We start from the raw sequence: 20351 nt of genomic DNA, 5'->3' as shown, positions 1-20351 counted from the left end.
TATTAGATATTTATCCGAATCATCGAAAAATTATATTGGATTGGACCGGAACTGAATCTCTGAATCCCCGAACTGGACCGGACTGAAAATTTGGGGCAATTCAATTCTGGAGATTTATTCTTTCAATCCAATCCTGGAGATTTCTTTTTATTAATCTCCGAATTTCAATCCAATACTGGAGATTCATGAATCCCCGACTTGGACCGAACTGTGCCCAGCCCTAACACACACACACACACACACACACATATATATATATATATATATATATATATATATACATACAATTGAAGTTTAGCATAACATTAATCTTACATTTTATGAAATAACCATATAATATTTGAAGAATTTAAAATAATACAAGAAAATAGATTTCAATAAGTTCATATACAAGTAGGTAGATAGTTTAAGAAAGTAGTTTTTTAAGAGTGACAATTAATTATTCAACAACACACTTGATACAACATTATTTATTATATGAAGCTTAGTTGCTACAATAATGTATCTACAATTGACCAAGAAGTAGTTTTTTTTAAGTACAAGTGTACTTATTCTTCACTTATTGATTCAATATCGATCGATTCTTTAAATGTTTCAAATATTGCAAGATTTACAACATCCATCCAGGTATGAATCCATTGATGTTTTGACATGTACTTGCAACGGTCACTTGATCAGGTTCACCATTACTGTAACTAAAACGAAAAATATATAAGGAATAAATGAAATTAGTAGAATAAAAGCCTAATTATCATGAGATGTAACAAAGATGTTTCATTTTCAGAGTTAGTTACCTAATCTGCATATGCCCATTGCATTCTAAAGGATTAGGATAATCATCAGAGTGAACAATATTCTGCTGGCGATTGAAACAAACATTTTGATTCCTAGCTTCCCATGTCGATTCAATGGATGCATTTGTTTCCTCCAACTATATATAATACACATGGAACAATTAAATACAACCAGAGATGACCAATTCTAATAAAAAAAAGAATTGGACTCGTTCACTTAAATGTTTGTAACTATTTATCATTTCATAAGCGTTTGCATGTATTAATGTTATAATTGGTCTCATCAACATATCAGTTAATTCAAAATTGTAGGCTAATAAGTATGGATAAAAAAATAGTGGTTATATTACCTTTGATACATCACGCGAATGCCATTTAGATTTGAAACATCACCATAGACGCACGCTAATACGTGTATCAAATTTTTTCATATATGGAGTTTTCAAAATTTAAATCTTTGGCCTCTTCATCTAAGAGACCTAACCATGCGATTAAGGGAAAATTTTTGTTGTCATCAAAGAGAGAACATAAGTAGATACTACCCTATGTGAGAACTGTCAAGACACTATTTAATCTAAAAGTTTATGCTAAAGTAATATATTTCTATTATCTTTGAAACTATTTATATCATCTTCATTTGTCCCGTGAAAAAAAATTGTTCTTAGCTTGACACGAGAATAACAAATGTCCACTCTACCATATGCTTAAATTTTAGTTATATATAAAATTATAAAGATTCAAAATCTTGATGTCTAGATCTAACTGTGATATCATGTTAAGGAACCATTCAATTTAAAATATTAAGCTAATAAATAAAGCTCAATAATAGTATTTATATTATCTCTAAAAGAAATTCTATAAAAAAAAGTTAGGAATATACAAAGAATGATATGATAGAGAATAAGCTAATAAGAATGAAGAATAATTTTGGAACTGGGGAACACATGGTTTATGTTCTTATTAGAGTTAGTTATTGTAGAGAGAACACGTTTTAGTTGGTATATATATATATATATATATATATATATATTGGAATTTTAAAATAGTTTACATGACCTTTTGAGGCTCTTAGAAGACTTGTATATAATTGTGAAGATGGAACCTTAAAGTTTTCAAAATTCAATGGGCAATCTAGAAATTCTTATCTTGTAGCATGGTATTTTTTATCCTTGTCCAATGAAAAAGTTATGGCCTTTAAGATAGTGGATATTGAAGAAAGAAAATATGATCGAGAAGAGGGGAAGTAGATTGATAAAGAGAAAACTAATGATGTGAACATGAGAAACATAACCACTTATGCTTTAATTGATGTGGTTTCAAAGTCTTCATTCTTCAATCCGGCTAGGAACAAAAAAATGAATCTTTGTGAATAGTTAAAGTCAACACAATGTTTGGTTATACATCTAACTACTTCCTCTAGAAGTTTCCTTTTTTTCTTGTACATCTTTTTATGTAACAGTTTATTTTAATCTTTATATTTATTTTCTTTCTTCTAGGTTTGTGCCCTATTGAAAGAACACAATTTTTTCTCCAAGTTGGGAAGTTTCTCTAAAGATTTAAATGATAGAGTTTTTGTTGTTTTAATGTTAAAACCTCTATTAGTTTTTTTCTCCCATCTAACCATAATTTGTACTAAGTGGTTTCGATGCCTTATTATTTTTTTACATAAAATATCTTTGAAGCTATGGTTCAACCAAAAGAAACTCAAGAATAGATGAAAGCTTTGGAGAAGCAGATGGAAGATCAAAGGTATATGAGATTAGGAATTAGTCACAAACCTTAAGAAATAGCACCAATGATTTGAGTAGGAAACTCATTGATATTATCGAGCAATAAGATATACCTTAGTATAGAAATGAAGTTGACGAATGTGAATGTTCTTATTTGCGACTACCCTAAGACCATCACACAAGAGTAGAGATGATTCCTCTAAGATCAAATAAATCGTACCAACCTAGAGCTCTTATTGGGTATCCTAGAAATCAAAGATAATTAGAGATAAATGAGCTAATCTTTATCCTTATAATGATGAATGATAGTGATATTAGATATGGATATTTCTGCTGTAATTTAGGAATATAATTGATTTGTAATTATCATGTTCACACATATATCTTGTGTATATATATCACATTATCAATGAATGGAAAGGCAGGATTCTACATTATAGATAATTGATTTGTAATTATATCTTGTGTATATATATCATATATCATGTTCACACATATATCTTGTGTAATTATAATTTAGGAATATAATTGATTTGTAATTATCATGTTCACACATATATCTTGTGTAGAATCCTGCCTTTCCATTCATTGATAATGTGATATATATACACAAGATATATGTGTGAACATGATAATTACAAATCAATTATATTCCTAAATTACAGCAGAAATATCCATATCTAATAAGTGAGGAGGATGAATATATGCTAGTAAGAATGATGATGAGTATTCTAGGGATAATATTACGAAAGTTGGTATGGATATTTTTTATTTTGCTAGAAAATATGGAAGATATGGTGGTAGAGATGCTTTAAGGATGGTGACTTTGATAGAATTAATCATAGGAAAGTGTATGACAAAGATGAGGCCTATAATGATAATTGATTTACCTTCTTAGGAGATTAGGATTTTGAAGGGTTCATTGATAGCTTGTTAGAGGTTGAGAGATTATTTAACTTTGGAGATATTCCAAATCATCAGAAGATGTAACTGTTATGCATACCAAGAGAAATGAGGAGCTCCGATATTGTGGGTCAATGTACCAAAAGTTAAAGAAGAGGGAGAAAATATCCAATTTGATATTGGCCATGGATGACAACCATATTGAGGGAACAATTCTACCCACTGAACAATGAACATATTTATCATTCCTACTAGAGGTGCATCTAAAGAAGGAGGAATATGCATAAAAGTATTGAAAAATTCTTCTGATTGTATGCTAAGGCACAACTAGCTGAATTAGAGGTCCAACGAGCATTTAGTTGTTTAGACAGATTATATGCAAATATCTAGGAGAAAATTGGAGTCCAAATTGTATTAAGGGCCAAAGATGCTAGAAATTTGGTGTTTAAAGGAAAGATGGTGTTGAATACACGATGACAATATAGTTATGCACACGAGAATATATAGTTCTCTTTTTACTATATATCTGCACATGTAAAGGGTTGAGGGAAATAATGTGGCTATTGCTTAAGGATGAAACCTATTTATGGTCAGACAGCTCCTAGTGAAGAGGGAAAATAGCTCACAAAGGTTCATGCACGTTGTAGACATAACAACCATTATGTTAAACCGGCTCCATTCAAGTCATTAATTGTAATAAGCCTGACCATAATGGCCCAATAAGAGAAATGCTAATGTGGTTAAGAGGTATTATGATGATGATGGAACAGTCTGCTATGATTTCCTTAATGATGAAAATTTTCAATATCTAGAAGTAGAGGTGCATATAGTCGATTAACTAGTCCACTAGTAAGAAATTTATCAATCTAGTAACCAGTACATTAGAATCGGTTAAGCATGTATCCAACGCTAGTTTTTCTTGTCTTTCCTAATACAATACGAGCCCAAATAAGAATGAGATTTTGTGGGAGAATGTGGAAGAACTTCTTGGGATGGGGCATATCTTTAGAAATTATGAGTTAATGTGTAGTTTCAACGTGGCCACTCTAAAGAAAATGGTTCATGGGTGATGTGTGTTGATAGTATGGCGATTAACAAGATTACCATCCACTATAAAGTTCTTATCCCTCTCCTTAATAATGTGATGGACATGTGTAGTGAGTCCAAAGGATTCTGCAAGATCAGTTATGAGTAGTTATAATCAAATCCATATTAAAGCAGCAGATAAATGCACAATTTCTTTCAAGATTTGTCATGAATTATATGTGTGGCATGTGATGTTGTTTGGTAATGCTCCTAGCCCTTTTATGCACCTCATGAATCAAATGTTTTGTTTGGTAATTAGTAACTTTATTACTATGTATTTTGATTATATATTGGTTCATAGGAAACATTAGAGGAGAATGATAAACACTTTATTTATTGTTAAGAGAGCATCAACCTCATGTTAATATTACGAAGTGTGATTTGGTAACGGGGATTTTGATATTCTTGGGATATGTACAATATGAGAATGATATTTGGGTTAGTGAAGAGAATGTTAGAACAATCTAGCATTAACCCACACCCAGAAATGTTGAGGATATCTAGATCTTTCATGGGATAACTACTTTCTAATGTTGATTGATCCAAAATTTTAGCATTATTGTTACTCTTACAAAATGTTTGAAGAATGTTAAGGATTTAAGTGGGAACATAAACAGAGCTTCATGATTACTAAAGAAAAATTTAAGACCTCATAGGCAAAGAGTTTGGTTCATATATAAATCATCAAACTTTGAAGTAATTAGGAATCTAAAAGTAATTAAGGATTTCAATGCATGCTAGGTTGTCTGCATTTGTTGATAAGTTTTTATATATACAAGTTGGTCGACAAATATAGTACTTAGAAGAAAGTACATATGTTTTCAGTTCAAGGGTGAATTTTCTAAAGACACTAGGCATTAGGATTGACACTTTTTGAATATTTGAGCAGCAACTATAAGGGTGATCTATAATTGGTAGCATTTGGGAGAAATGTTTGTCTAAGTGCAGCGACGAGAAATAAAATTTATTTGTTTGATGGGGATCTGATGAAAAAGAACCAACTTTGCTTGCCAAGTACAACCATTCAGGAGAGAGTGATTTGAGACTTAAATGCGAGGAAGTTTATCCAAGCACTTTGGGAGAGACATGACATTCGAGGTGGTCAATTCTCTATATTTTTGCCAATGATGAGAAGGAATGTGAAGTATCTAATGGATGGGTGCTATGCTAGTCAATTCGTTAAGAGTCTGGCTTAAAACACGAGTTTATACATGCGTGTACGAGTTCCCAACTACATTACGGACTTATCCATGTATTTTGTCTTAGGACTCCCTAGAATTCAAAGTGGGATGGACTCCATATTTTTTTATCGATTTTCTAAAATGACAAATTTCCTTCAATTTAAGAATACAAATTATGCTTCCACCATTACAAAGCTATTCTTCTAGGAGATTGATAGTATGCATGGGTTCGTAAGAGTATTTGTTTGATAAGACACAATATTCCTTAGGTTTTTAGCGTACTTTTTTGGAATTGTTTGATTCATCCTTAATTTAGTACCATTATGCACCCTCAAACTAATGGACCAATATAAGTTGTGAATTGTGCGTTGGGAAATCTCGTAAAAAACAAATGCAAAAGATAAACATAAAATTTGGGATTTTGCATTAGGACGGAAGGAATTTGCATATAATAGAGCCATTCAATTGGTCATTCGGAGGTCACTTCTTAATTATGCCCTTGATCTTGTGAGTTTATCTCAGGCCCCCTCGGTAGGAAACTAGTTCGAAGTGCTTGTCTAAGTAGAAAATCTAGTCTGAATCATACTCTTTTAAACATTTTTAACATACTTCGACTCCTAGCACGAGCTCTTTTGAGATACCTCGACCCAGATAACTTTCTTGACTTGTCATTCTTAATCAAACTTATTTTCTAGTCACTTTTTACACATTCATTTAAAGAACCAATGGACAATCAAACTTGTTTATGAAAGAGCTTGCCTTGTTATCTCTAAAGCTTTAATTTTAGCCCTTGTTTGGAAGGAGCTTAGAGGAAGTTAATGGAAGTAATGAAATGTAATATATTAGATTGATTACTCTCGTTTGAGAGTTTTTTTAGAGTACATGAGAGTTAGCGGGAGTTGACATTTTACTCACATTAACTCTAAATTTTAACCTACAAATAGAGGGTTAATGGGAGTAATGTAAACTTTTTAATGAAAGCTAATATTTTAACTCTCATTTACATTTCATAAACTCCCAAACAAGATTAACTTTTATTTTTATTACTTCCCCTTCCCTTCTATTACGTCTTCTAACCGTATTTCATTAACCCACAACTCCCAAACAAAGGCTAAAATGCTTGATACCATATCAAGAAACCAATTGATATGTCAACTTAAACTAGGTTTAAAGTATTATTAGCGTCATTGCCTATCCAAAATGTTGGTCTTTGACCACAAATCTATTATTTGGCAACATTTGCTCCATAACCTATTCAAAATGTTGACATTTGTCCAACGACCTATCACGATTTGTTAAATCTCAAACAATGTAAATAGTAAGTTAACAACTTTTTGTTAAATCTTTAACATTTCCATTAAACTTTATGCATCATTTTTTCTAATTAGATATTGAGGTTTTATTAGATATATTAACTTATCATCCATATTAGTTGAAATTTTACCAATATAAATAAGTGAGGAGCCAAATAATAGGTAATAGGACAAATACTAGCATTTTAGACCTGTGAGGGAGACAGATGTTACCAAAAAAACGGGATAAAGTCAAAAAAACCAACTCAAAAAAAAAAAATGTTCATTATCATTAAGAAACACAACACAGAAGATTTATAAGATATATAGGTTAGAAATACCTTCTTCCTTAAAGCATTGTTGGTTTCCAGCAACACTTCTTCCTGAAATGACCACCAACTTCCACTTCACAATCAATTAATTATGAGATAATTGTAGAACCCAATGTAAACAACTCATATGCGTACCTTTCTTTGAAGTTCAGAAAGTTGATTAAGCAGAAACGTACTCTGAGAATATATAATAAATATATGAGAAGAAGGAATACAAACTTAACGCTTTTTTTTTTTTTTTTTTTTGTTAACAGAGAAAAAAAGACATCCTGAGTTCACTGGTCATTCATATAAAAAATGAAAATTTTGAATGCAAAGGAAATGAATAAGACACTGTTAACTTGAGTATTTGTTCAAAACTGAATTTGCTTAAATAGGGGCTTAATGTGACAAAAACCAAAAGATTACAAACTCAATGCACAACAATCGAAATAATCAAGACATACTTTGAAGTTGAAGAGAAAGAAATGAAGGACAAATAGAAAAACCTTAGTTACTCTAATTTGCTTCAATGAAGAGTCGAGCTGGCATTCAAGTTGCTCAAGTTCGTCAGTGTGCAGATGTCCCAAATCTTCTCCAAGGAAATTCCTATCAAAATCACAACTTGTAAATTCAATAAAAAGCTTATGCATTGCATTCAAATATATAGAGAGCAAGTGCAAGTGCAGGTGCAGGTGTACCTCTGTGAACGTTGTAGAGCTTCCACTTTAGCCTTGAGCTTCAGGTATTCCTGGTAGCAACTCTGTTTCACCAACATAAGTAAACTCCATCACTATGCCAATCATGCAACATTCATTAATAAATATATTAACTTTTACCTTCCAGTTTATGTTATGGTTACATCGTGTCCAGGCAATCATAATAACACTGGATGCTTCTTATATGTGTTGTTCACGTTTTTTTTTTTTATTATAATCCAACCCAACCGGTCAAATATTCGATTGAAATAAGTTGGGTTGGATTGAGCTAGATTGGATTGATTTTTAATTCAAATATTTGTATTTTTTTATCTTTTTTAATTTTCAATTTGTAAACAATTTTATAACAATATTATATCAATTCACATTACATATTAAGAGAAAGTAAAAAAAAATATTGTAATTTAGACTCCATTTCTTGATCAACCCAACTAACACATACAAATAAACAGATTGGGTAACAGGTTAGTCCATTTGACCAATTTGCGAAACAACTAGAAAAACATTAAAAACGGAAAAAATGTGAAAATGGAAAAAGAAAATGTGGAAAACTGAAAATCATAAAAAAGGGGCAAAAAGGTAAAAAAAAAAAGTGAAAAATAGAAAAAAGAAATATGAAAACAAAAAAATAAAAATCGTAAAACACAAAAATGCGAAAACAAAGAAAGAAAGTAAAAGAAACACGGAAAAAATGTGAAAAACAGTAAATATTTTAGGTATAATTGATATTTGGAATATCCGATAATGACAGTTAAATATCACGTCAGACCACGATAAACTATTATGTTCAAATTGTTTATCAAGTATGGATACAATTGATATTGCTATTAGGTATAAAATTTAATCGTTTCAAGTCACATTTTTGTAATTTTAAAAAATTGGAAACTCGTTTAATAAAATTTGGAAAACTGTTAGATTGTAACGTGTTTTCAAAAGTGAATCAATGTTAATTAGATCTTGACTAAATCTAGTATATATTTTCTAGATCATTTTTTATAAACTTTTCAAAATGAACAAATATTTCTTTTCCATCCTCTATATTATGTAAGTTTTAATAAATGCATCCAAATATTTGAATTAAAAACCAATCTAATCCAACCTAATCAATTCCTTATATGAATTGGGTTCATCCCAACCCATGAATAGACTGGATTAGATTGTATTATGTTGGTTATATTTAGTGAGTTGATTAATTTTTGTACATCCATGATTTCAAGTGCGAAGATGTATTAGAGATAATAATAAAATTTATCATTAGACTTTATCTATGAGCTTAAACTTTTGGATCGTGTCGTATCATTGAAAATTCAAATCCTGACAATTGTATTTATTGATAGAATTTCTACATATAACAAGATGGGTCTATATTGTACATGTTTCAAATACATGAATCATTTACATGCAAGGGTATATCGAAAATAATAATAATAATAAATAAATAAATAAAAGATATTCCTGAATCTTACCTATTACCTTAACTTTTGGGGTCAAATAGTTGCTTTAAAGTTTATAATTTCTAATTTTAATATAGTTAAACCTGAAGGGCTTGATTGGATGAGAGTTTAGAAGAGTTAATAAGGGAAATGTTAGTAACGGTTGATAAAAACTCTTGTTTGGGAGAGAGAAGGGTTAGTAAGAGTTTTTACAAACCCATGTTTGGAACACAAAAAAATTAGAAGGGTAAGGGTAATGGAAGGGTTTTGAAGGGTTTTTTTTTAAGAAATTTCATCCAATTTTCAACCCACCAATTCGGTGGGTTTTGAAGGGTTAGAAATTACCGTTCCTTCCTCTTCTTTACCTTTCCCTACCCTTCTCTACCCTTCCTTTATTTACCCTTCCCTACCCTTCATCGAATCAAACCCGAAACCTGAAAATTAGGCATTTATGTACCCATTTGGTAAGATAATTGGCAGGAGTTGTTGCCTGCAATTATGATATTTTTATGATTGATTATATCGTTATTATAAGACAGAGGGGTCAACACCGATTGGACAAGAAGTGTCTACCAACTCAACACCAAATGATTCTAGTCAATACTCCAACCACAACTGCTAACTTGCAAATGATTGAGATGAGCAAGACTCAAACGGATAGGGCAGAGAAAGTCTTCTTGTGGAAGTCTCTGTTAGAAATTGAGTTTTGAGGAAGAAAGCAAACCTGTGTTTCAAGCATAGATTTGTTGGTTTCGAGTGAACCATAACTGCACCTCTGATACTTGTCAATTGTCTTTGTCATGCTGCTATTTAACACACTTATTAGTCACTAGTTAACCAATCTCAACTATTCCAAACACTAACTCACTTTATTTTATAATCAAATTTAATTAACAAACTAGTCATAAGGTTATTCATATTGTAACTTTGAATCTTTTCATTCAAATACCATATATATGATCTACAAATTCCAATAACATATACATTCAATAACATAGAAAAATAAAACTAAAAAGATAAAGTAATATAATAATAGGAAGCAATTTTGTCCAAATTAGGATCAATTTCTCCCTTGAAATTGGTTACTAAGATCAATTTAGTCTAACATTAAATGTGTGTATCGATTAAGACATTCAATTTGGTATCTAGAATCAAATCAGTTTAAAATAATACGTGCCAGTATATGATTGACATTTATTCGGCACATGCCACTTCCTCATGCTGACACATGCCATTTTAAACTAACCTGGTCTCAAATGTCAAGTTAAAAAGTCAAATTGATACAAAAACTTATTTCTTAGCTAAATTGATTCTACTAGCCAACTTCTAAAACCAAAATGATCCTTAGTTCCAAATAGAATTAAATGAAATAAGAATCAACTCGATCCTAAAGTTTAGCCCAAATTGAAATTTAGATATCAACTCAGCCTTGAAACTGGTAATATTTGACAATTAGTCCAAGTACATTCGATTTCAATACCTAAAATTTGTTAAATTTGGGTTAGTATGTCGAATATTACCAACTTCATAACTAATTTAATAATTAAACTTCAATTTGAGTTAAATTGAACCTATCTGCGAACATTAAAACTCTTAATTCAAAATTATACCCTTCACATTCACGTATAATCTTTTGCCTCTAATATCCTTCCTTCAGAACAAGAGTTATTTTTAACCCTTATGGGGTGTTGGTTACCTACTTTTCTCCTCTTATTTGCCTTTTTATTTTAAAACAGAGAGTTTTATGTATTTAGTTAGACACTTTAGATTTATCTTTTATAGCTGAAAATAGCTTTTTACAAAAAGAAAGAATCCATACTTTTTGGAAACACAGTTTTTCTAACAACAAACAACAGTTTTTTCTTATTTATTAACCTAATAACAAGGAAAAATGCATCTATATGTTTTAAGCAACCCTCTTATGCATTATTTTTGGGAAATAGGCTCAAGTCAATAGAATGGCATGGAGGTTACATATTTGAGAAAGAGTTGTCTCCATTTATACATCCTTCAATTTTCCCAAAAATAGAAAAAGATAAAAGAAAAAAAGAAAAAGAAGAAAGCATCAACATATATAATAAAAGAAGATCAAAAGAACCATCAAAGCCATATTATTTGGAAGAATATTTGAAAGAATAAATGTTTTCCAATCATTTTATATTTAGTTAAAACTAGAAATTAGCACCACCAAAAAAATATGCATATAGTTTTTTTTTTATATAGGAAAAATATGCATATAGTTAATAATGAAGATAATTAGACATTTTCCAATTAGTTAATAATTATTATTTAATGAAGATAGTGTTTATTACTTTTTACTTTTATAGTGTATTGGTTGATTGATTTGAAACATGTTTATATCAAATGTGCGTTTATTAGAATTTTATCAAAAATTAATTATTAACAAACAGCTACCACCAGTAATAACAATTAGCTAATGCAAATAACAATAACAATAACAACATCAACTATCAACTAACACTTAAACCAAACAAATTCCAATATAACAACAAGAATAGGTAATGACTAATCTTGTTTTGAAATATTATAATAAGATCAAAATTTACAGCTTTATATCCATTATTTTAAGACATTATGGTAACTATACGATAGATCACTCGAGCTAAAATCTTCAAACTCGTAGTTTTTTAGGATAAGGTACTGAAATATGTCTATGGTTTTTGGAGAAGTATCAATTTCTCTACGTATTACTCTGTTAAGTTTTGATTTCTCTCTCCATGTACAATTCACAAAACTTAACATAGTAATATAAATGACGTATCACGTTCCATTATCAAGGCCTATGTTGGTACCATTTTTTAAAGGTTAAACCTATATTGGTGTTATTTTATATATATAGACTAAATTAATACTTCTCTAAAAACCATAAACATATTTTGGTACCTTATCCTAGTTTTTTTTTTCATATAATCAAACTTTATAATTAAATACTTCTATAAAAGGTACACACTTTGAGATTTAAGACCTCGCTAACCAATCTTTAATAAAAAAAATCACTCTCATTTGATATAATTAAAATTTATCCACAATTATAAGGTGTCGGGAGTTTGTATATGAATCTGACTAAGTCACTGTTAAATTTAGACTTATTAGATAAGTGGTATGATGATTTTAATATGGACCATAAAATTCAAATTTATTTGATGAGTCAGTGTGATTATATGTTTATGCATCCTACTGTACGTGCTTGCATAAGGATAAAATAATTTCTCAATTTGATAACTTGACTCATGTAAGTTGCATATGGTTTTGTAAACATATTGATTTTATGCCATATTATGATTTAAGAAACTTGAGATTTATAATTTAAATATGATCTATCAGATATATAACATAGTTTTCATAACTTTGCTTACTCAAATTCAGAGAACTTGGGTACACATTATAAAAATGCAGAACTAAAAATAAGTCAAATTGAACCTTGAAATAAAACAAAAATAAATAAAAACTTGCACATTTCCCCTTAATCTTGAACTAAAGATAATTAAAAGCTATTAAATAAACTAGACATGATGTGTCTTTGAATTTCATTCTTCATTGAAATGGATTATTTATAAAGTATAGTACAGCAGCAGCAGCTAAGGAGTAAGAACACATGTTCTATTTTCTGCAGCTGCAGGCATGCAATTGCCTTAACATATAATTGGAATCTAGATATCAGTATTTAATCCTGGGTTTCGCTCAAAAGGGAAATAAACATACCCTTATAGTAATTCACCACTTAATTTCTAAAAACAATATTTCAAATTTAAATTAAAAAAAAAAAAAAAGTATCAACGAATTAATTATTATTTTATATTACTAAACACTTTCCTAGGAATAAGATCCTTAATGCACGATCTCAAAGATTTGCTGCAGAAAGAAAGTCTTGAAATTCTAACATGAGATCGGAACAAAAGTTCACATCAGATCTTTGGTTTTAGTTAACTATTACACTAAATCTCCAACAAAATTTCATAGATTTGGTGTGGTTAGCATCAGATCTTGATCTTGAAAAGGATTAAAAAGAAAAGGTACCTGGGGGAGCTGCAGAACTCGTAGAGCTTGCCACGATTAGAGAAAATGATAAGAGCAACCTCAGCATCACAAAGAACAGAAAGCTCATAAGCTTTCTTGAGCAAACCATTTCTCCTCTTAGCAAAAGTAACTTGTCTGTTTATTTTGTTTTCAATCCTCTTCAACTCAACTCTTCCTCTTCCCATGATTCTGATCTCTCTCTCTCTGTCTCTTTTTATACAAAGATTATAAGTTTGTCTGGTAAATTTCTCCTCCTTCTTTAGGGCAAAAACCAGTAGTATAACCTCTTCTTTATGTTCCTCCAAACATAGAATAGGAATAGGGGATAGGATGCCCTCACACCTATGCCTATATGCCTATTAGGTTTTCTTTTCTTTTCTAAGGATTGCAATTTACAAGAATACAGTTTTTGGTGGGTCTTTCTTTTTTTACTCCCTCTCAAAAAGAATATTTATCTTTCTTTCTATTATTTTTATCTACAAGATAAATATCCTTCCCTCTCTCTGTCTCTCTTATTGGGGTCTATTTATACTTGCACTATTATTGCTCTTTCATTTCCGAAATTAGGATGTAATAATAATAATAATGTCATTTTAATTATTTCTTCCTGTCACAGGACTATGCTGACACTGTATGTTGACTGTCAATTCTCAATATTTATAAATTTTACTTCTATTAGAAATTGGTAAAGTAATCATATCCTTGCTCTGTGAAATACTTTGGGTAATAAATAATTCTTTGGTTTTTTGGTTACATGATTTGAGAATGCAAACAAAACTGAAATATCATTTTTCTAATTTTGTTTTACCTTAAAGAATATGAAAATGTTAATTTATTTGAGCAGGGGGGAACTCTGCAGCCTACAATATTAACAAATTATAAATATAATATTAATAAATTAAGATCTTCTAACTAATTGGGTAACTTAATAAATATTCATAAAAAGTGATATTTTTCAATAAATGTTTACTATGTATTTTTATAAAAAAAAATGAAGAAAATGAAGAAAAAATAGAAAGAAAGCCAACTGAATAAAATAAATGACTTTTTGGTGATAAATTAATGATTGTTGATTTCAATTTACAGAATGAAAAACAAAATTATTTCAATTAGTCAACTAAATTATCGGAATAAAGATAATATTCCAATAATAGAGCAAAAGAAAAGTCATATTAACAATGTTTCAATTTTTATCACTTTGCAAATCAATTAGAAAAGCACAAGATGTTACAAAAATAATAACTTTTGTTTTGTAAAAAAAAAAAAAAAAAAAAAACCTAGAAAATACTACGTTTGTTGAATATTGTAGAGAGAGCTAATTTGGAAACTCTACTCTGAAGTTTTTTTTAATGAAAGAATTATATCAATAAATATGTCAAAAATTAGCCATCAGGTTTATAATGGATAAGGGAATAATATTGGTTACAATCAACGAAGGTGAAGAGAAGCCTAATTTTGCTACCATATCAGTGACACGGTTGGCACTTTAATGAACAAAGCGAAATTTGTATTATGTTATCGAGGCTGCGAGGTCTCGGAAGTCCTCAATGACTAATCCCAAACTCGACAGGTCTTCCATATCAGTTAAACTTTTTCCCCAAAAAAAATTCAGTTATTTAAGTCTTCAAACCAGAGAAATTCTACTATACACTTAATATATCACGTTATCTATACACACCGGATAAATAATTTGATATCACATCTTATAGTGAAGATTTAAAGTTTTATAATTTTGAATTTAGAATTTATAATTCATACTCTAAAATTTGATATGATTAATTAACTAAATATATAATTATATATTTATAATTATACAATGTTTTTATTTTTATTTATTGAGGTATAATATAACAGCGTAAAGATAAAGATGACTTGATACACTAGACAATAGTAAAATCTCTCATCCCAAAGGTAACAAACTGATACAGGGATAAATACAAAAATATTTTTAACTTTTATTTGTAAAGAGTAATTTTATCCGAAGTCTTTAAAAATGGTGCAATTATATCGGCTAAATTTCACCATGGCTACTGAAACTTTGCTTATTTTCATAGTATGGCTATTAAACTTCAAAACTTATTGAATTTTACATTTTTTAACATTATGACTATTAAATTTCAATCAACGTCTCAAAATTTTCAAAACAACTTTGATTTTTCAAAATTTTCGTTTTAAGGTTATTTATGTGTTATTTGGTTAAGAGAGATACTGAATTTTTAGTGAGAGATCCATACATGGTGATTTTAGAAAATAAAAATAGTGGTTTCATGATAAATGTCATTCTAAACAACAAGTTTAATTCTTGAACATTTCTATTTTGAAGTCACTAACGGTTATTTTGAAGCGTTAGTTAAAGTTCAGTGCTCATAATATTAGAAAGGGCCTAATGCTCCTCCGGCCCCCTTAACTTGTTCAAATTGGTCATTTTACCCCTACATATCATCGAATGTCCTATTTACCCCCTTAACTTCATAGAAATGGTATTTTCCACCCCCTTAACTTGTCCAAATTAGTCATTTTACTCATTCTCAACTCATCGAATGTCCTATTTACCACCTTAACTCCATAAAAGTGATATTTCTCACCCCTTATGATCATATTTACCCCCTTAACTCCATAAAAGTGGTATTTCTTACCCCTTTATAGTGCAAAATTAATAGCACTTATTCAAATGAGTTTGAAAATATATATTTTTAATATCAACTTTTTATTTTGTTTTAATTTGATAATTATATCGATCCTTCATATGTTTATTATAATAATATTATATTACAATAATTAGATAATCAAAATTTAACTAGCAAAAAAAAGTTGAAAAGAGAAAGAATGAATAAAAGATAGAAATAACAAGAATTTTTTTTTTCCGATAAAAAAACAAGAACATTAATATAAACAAGTTAAAGACATTATATGTAGGGAAAATGTACCAAAATAGGCCTATGATTTTGGAGAAGTGTGAATTTAGGTTTCACGTATAAAATAGCACCAATATAGGTTTAATGTTTAAAAAATGTATCAATTTAGGCCTCGACGACGGATTGTAAGGGGTGAGAAATACCACTTTTATGGAGTTAAGGGGGTAAATAGGACATTCTATGAGTTGGGGAGGAGGTAAATGGACAAGTTGAGGGGGTGAAAAATACCACTTTTATGAAGTTAAGGGGGTAAATAGGATATTCTATGAGTTGGAAGGATAAATGGATAAGTTGAGGGGGTGAGAAATACCTCTTTTATGGAGTTAAGGAGGTAAATAGGACATTCGATAAGTTGAGGGGATAAAATGACCAATTTGAATAAGTTAAGGGGGCTGGAAGCGTATTAAACCTATTAGAAAGTGTAAAGTTGAGTGACTTTTATGACACTTTTAAAATCTGGTGGCATGACCATAAAAATAAAAATGAGTAAAATTCAGTAGATATGGTGTAATTTATCCCAATTATATCCTTAATACTGCCAAGCTTGGATTAATTTCTCACATCATCGATGAAATTGTGTTCTCAGTTATAAAATTTGGCATCTTCTCCGCACGGTGTTCGCTATGGTTACTTTGTTTTTTACAAAGTACCGTTACTTGGTGTGGTTTTCACCATTGGATTAATTTTATGCTCTATCATCCAATGGTGAAAACCACACCAAGTAACGGTACTTTGTAAAAAACAAAGTAACCATAGCGGGCACCCCTCCGCACATCTGCGTCAATTATCACTCAACACATAGGTATACATATTAAAAAAAATAAAATAAAAAATATACCGTGCTCGGTATGTGTTGGAAAGAAAAACTTAAAAATCAAAATATTTCTGAATTTAAAATATTCAATCTTCAAATCTATTGTGAATTTTTACGATGTCTAAAATTAATTGCCAAATTATAGGATAAAACGGTACATATTAAACGTTACGAATAAAATTGAACTTAACTGTTAACGTTATAACGAGTATTTTTATATTTTATCAATTTTATATATGTCATAAAGTTGGTATAAATACCCTAAATTTGAAACAAAAACAGAAAAATTAGAACCATTAAAAAATTATTGTTACAATACTTAATTATTAGTAATAATTTATAATTGAACTTAACTGCAGCAAAATAAAAATAGAAGTAAATGATTTTGTTTTAAATTAGTACAAGTAGAAACCAGGCAGGGTTATTTCCGAAAAATTGGTGCTAAGAAACCTTAACATTCATCATGAAATTGTCCATCTTAATGTATATATAGTAAAACCTCTATATATGAATACTTTATATAGGAATAACTTCTATTTTGTTATAAAAAAACTCGGTCCCAAATTGAGCTAGTTATAAATAAAAATAACCTCCCAAACGTTATTTGTTATACACTTTTCAAGTCGCACCTTGAGAAACTATGCCTCTATATAGTAATAATTATATATATATATATATATATATATATATTAAGAATTCAAACTAAATTATAAAATATTAAAAAAAAACTATTGAAATTATCTATGAGTTGGAAACAAACTGCAACTTGAAATTATAAATATTTAGTATTCTCAATAGTTGCAATAGTTTACATTTTTCCTATGTAACTCTTCCAATTATCTATATATTGAAAACCTAAACTCTAAATTAAAATTCTAAATATTTAATTTGTTATATTAATATCTATTGTTATACATTATATATAAACCATGCATGCCTATGATAAAAATTTAAAATTTTATGTGTTGAGAAATTTTATTATACCAAACTCTATTTAGTAATAACCTCCCAATTGTTATACAAATAGCTTGGTCCCAAGTCTATTCCTATATAGAAGTTTTACTGTATATATATATTATTGATTGAAAAAAATAAATGAGATTGCAGGTGCTACGCATGTGATGAACAGGACAACGACAATACAGGAATTGAATGAGTCACAAACAGTAAAACAAGTTCAGTACGATGTCATTTTATACTTTTTCTTCTGAGTAAAAATAAACTGTACTGTACTCATCTTAATTTTTCATTAATTACTTCCCCCATCTCACTTTTTTTATTACACAATCATGAATCTTTCTAACCTAGATAGATATCCCTTCTTTGAGGGTACTATTGTAATTTAACACTCTGTCTTCTTAATTATGGAAAAGCCTAATTCCTACAATCTAGCTCACTATTCACATAATGCAAACGCCACCTAATAATGGATCTCTTTCCATTCTCGTACAATTAGTACAATTAGAAATTAAGTTTTATTTACCAATTCAAACTTCACTTTAACATGTACAATACAAATTCAATGGATAAATACTTGATACCATTGAATTTGTGAGTGGTGTTCTTGACTACTAATATCTCTTTTATGATTAAAGTAAGATAAAAACAAAATTAACGAATTATCTTATAAAATCATCCATTCTAATGCTTAAATTAGTAGAGTTTTAGAATATGAACACTAAATAATTAGAGTATGAATTGCAAAAAAAAAAATGTGTATATATACCTTGACTATGTAACGTTGTGTTCTATTCATAAGGGGCTAGAAGCAACTCCAATAGTGGACGTAAGGTGTGTGTCATAGCTTCTCTTGAAGACATGTGTCAGTTCCTGAATGGTGGATGTTATTTAGGCGGTTTGTGATTTGTCCAAAATGCAATTCTTGAATTTTAGGGGTGAGAATCCCATTCCGGGGTGGATTCGGAATGACTTTTATTGGTCCATGTGTCTTGGTGGTTACTCATCCTACCACGATCTAATCTGAAGGCGACACCGTACTCCATTACTTCATTCAAATAATGACATATGTACATTCAATTTATTGCATGATATTAAATTTCTCCCCATTCGACTTGCAAAGTTTTTTAGGGCTTCGACCATTAGTGGTGTAGAGGACCTTTTGAAACTTTGAGAAGAGTCCGACATTCAGCCAAAGTAAAAATTAGGCTCTCTTACTTCTGCGATAACGTGTTCCTTGCATTGTACTTGATCATTTGTTCCTAGTAGGTGAGACGTCTCATTCCGCGCCCTAAGAATGATGTCACATTTGTCAAGCATGTTACTCTTTTTACAGACGTTCTTTCCATCATTTCTCATTTTCACCCAACACACGACACATGCCTATGGGTGCCCTGCCTAGGAGTAAATAGGTAGAAAAGCTCTCTGAATTAAAAAAAAAAGGCGATGTTTCTACGAATCTCCATTAAAGGCAACATTTCACCATTTGACCAGCGAATTCTATAAAATGAGTCTTAAGGCGACACATTCTCCTCTTTCTGGATTTTTCGTGTTTCGTCTCAATTCTCCATTTCTCTCAAGCTCTAAGAAATCTGTAAGTTCACTTTTTCCTTTATTTTCCCCTTTGTTATATGGAAGTTTTTAGAAGGAAAAATTATTGCAACCTAATGACGCTTGTCATTGTTGATCAACCCTCCTTTCGTTACTCTGAGATTATGGCTCCCAAAAAACAACCACATAAAACTTAGACAAATACAAGAAGGTGATCGCTTAGAAGAAACAAAATCCCAATGGTATAGGAGCAAGGTTTGTCTCTAAAAGGGATCCAATAGGTAGAATTGGCCCAAGAATACCTAGAACTCGGCAAGATTGAGATGCACCTGCATGATCCTGAGCAATGCATTGATGGTGGCTATAATGATGGCAACAAGTTTATGTTCAATTGTTGCTCTATGGTATGAGTTGTTGGAGTATGCCCTAGTCCCGAAACGTTATTGTTGAAACCCAATTTTGATGAACTTTGGATTATGACAAAAATTACAATTAAGGAATTAGATCCCTCAAGGTATTAAAATTCAGAATTAAATTAATATGTTTTAATGCTAGTAAGTTTGTTTAAGTGTCTAAATTAATTAGAAGTAAAATACACAAGTAAGCAAAAAGGCCTTAATGAAATTA

General features: G+C 30.0%; 1 protein-coding gene across 2 annotated transcripts; it reads right to left on the bottom strand.

Moving 5' to 3' along the window:
* Window positions 1-386: 386 nt before the first annotated feature.
* On the bottom strand, window positions 387-13916 carry LOC136217860 (MADS-box protein CMB1-like). Of its 2 annotated transcripts, none has more exons than XM_066004536.1 (8): window positions 13488-13916; window positions 10174-10252; window positions 7999-8060; window positions 7807-7906; window positions 7454-7495; window positions 7328-7369; window positions 795-931; window positions 387-689 (listed from the first exon to the last, which is right to left on the bottom strand). In XM_066004536.1, exons 1-8 carry the CDS (start codon window positions 13670-13672, stop codon window positions 611-613), a joined length of 726 nt encoding a protein of 241 aa, XP_065860608.1. In that variant the 5' UTR covers window positions 13673-13916; the 3' UTR covers window positions 387-610. The 2 variants fall into 2 exon arrangements, with proteins under 2 accessions (XP_065860608.1, XP_065860607.1); XM_066004535.1 differs by having other exon boundaries at window positions 387-695; window positions 13488-13909.
* Window positions 13917-20351: the final 6435 nt, after the last annotated feature.

Source organism: Euphorbia lathyris, chromosome 2 (genome assembly GCF_963576675.1).
Source record: "Euphorbia lathyris chromosome 2, ddEupLath1.1, whole genome shotgun sequence".
Classification (NCBI taxonomy): Eukaryota; Viridiplantae; Streptophyta; class Magnoliopsida; order Malpighiales; family Euphorbiaceae; genus Euphorbia; species Euphorbia lathyris.
Note: the sequence above shows the minus strand (reverse complement) of the source record. Positions and strands in the feature narration are given on the sequence as shown.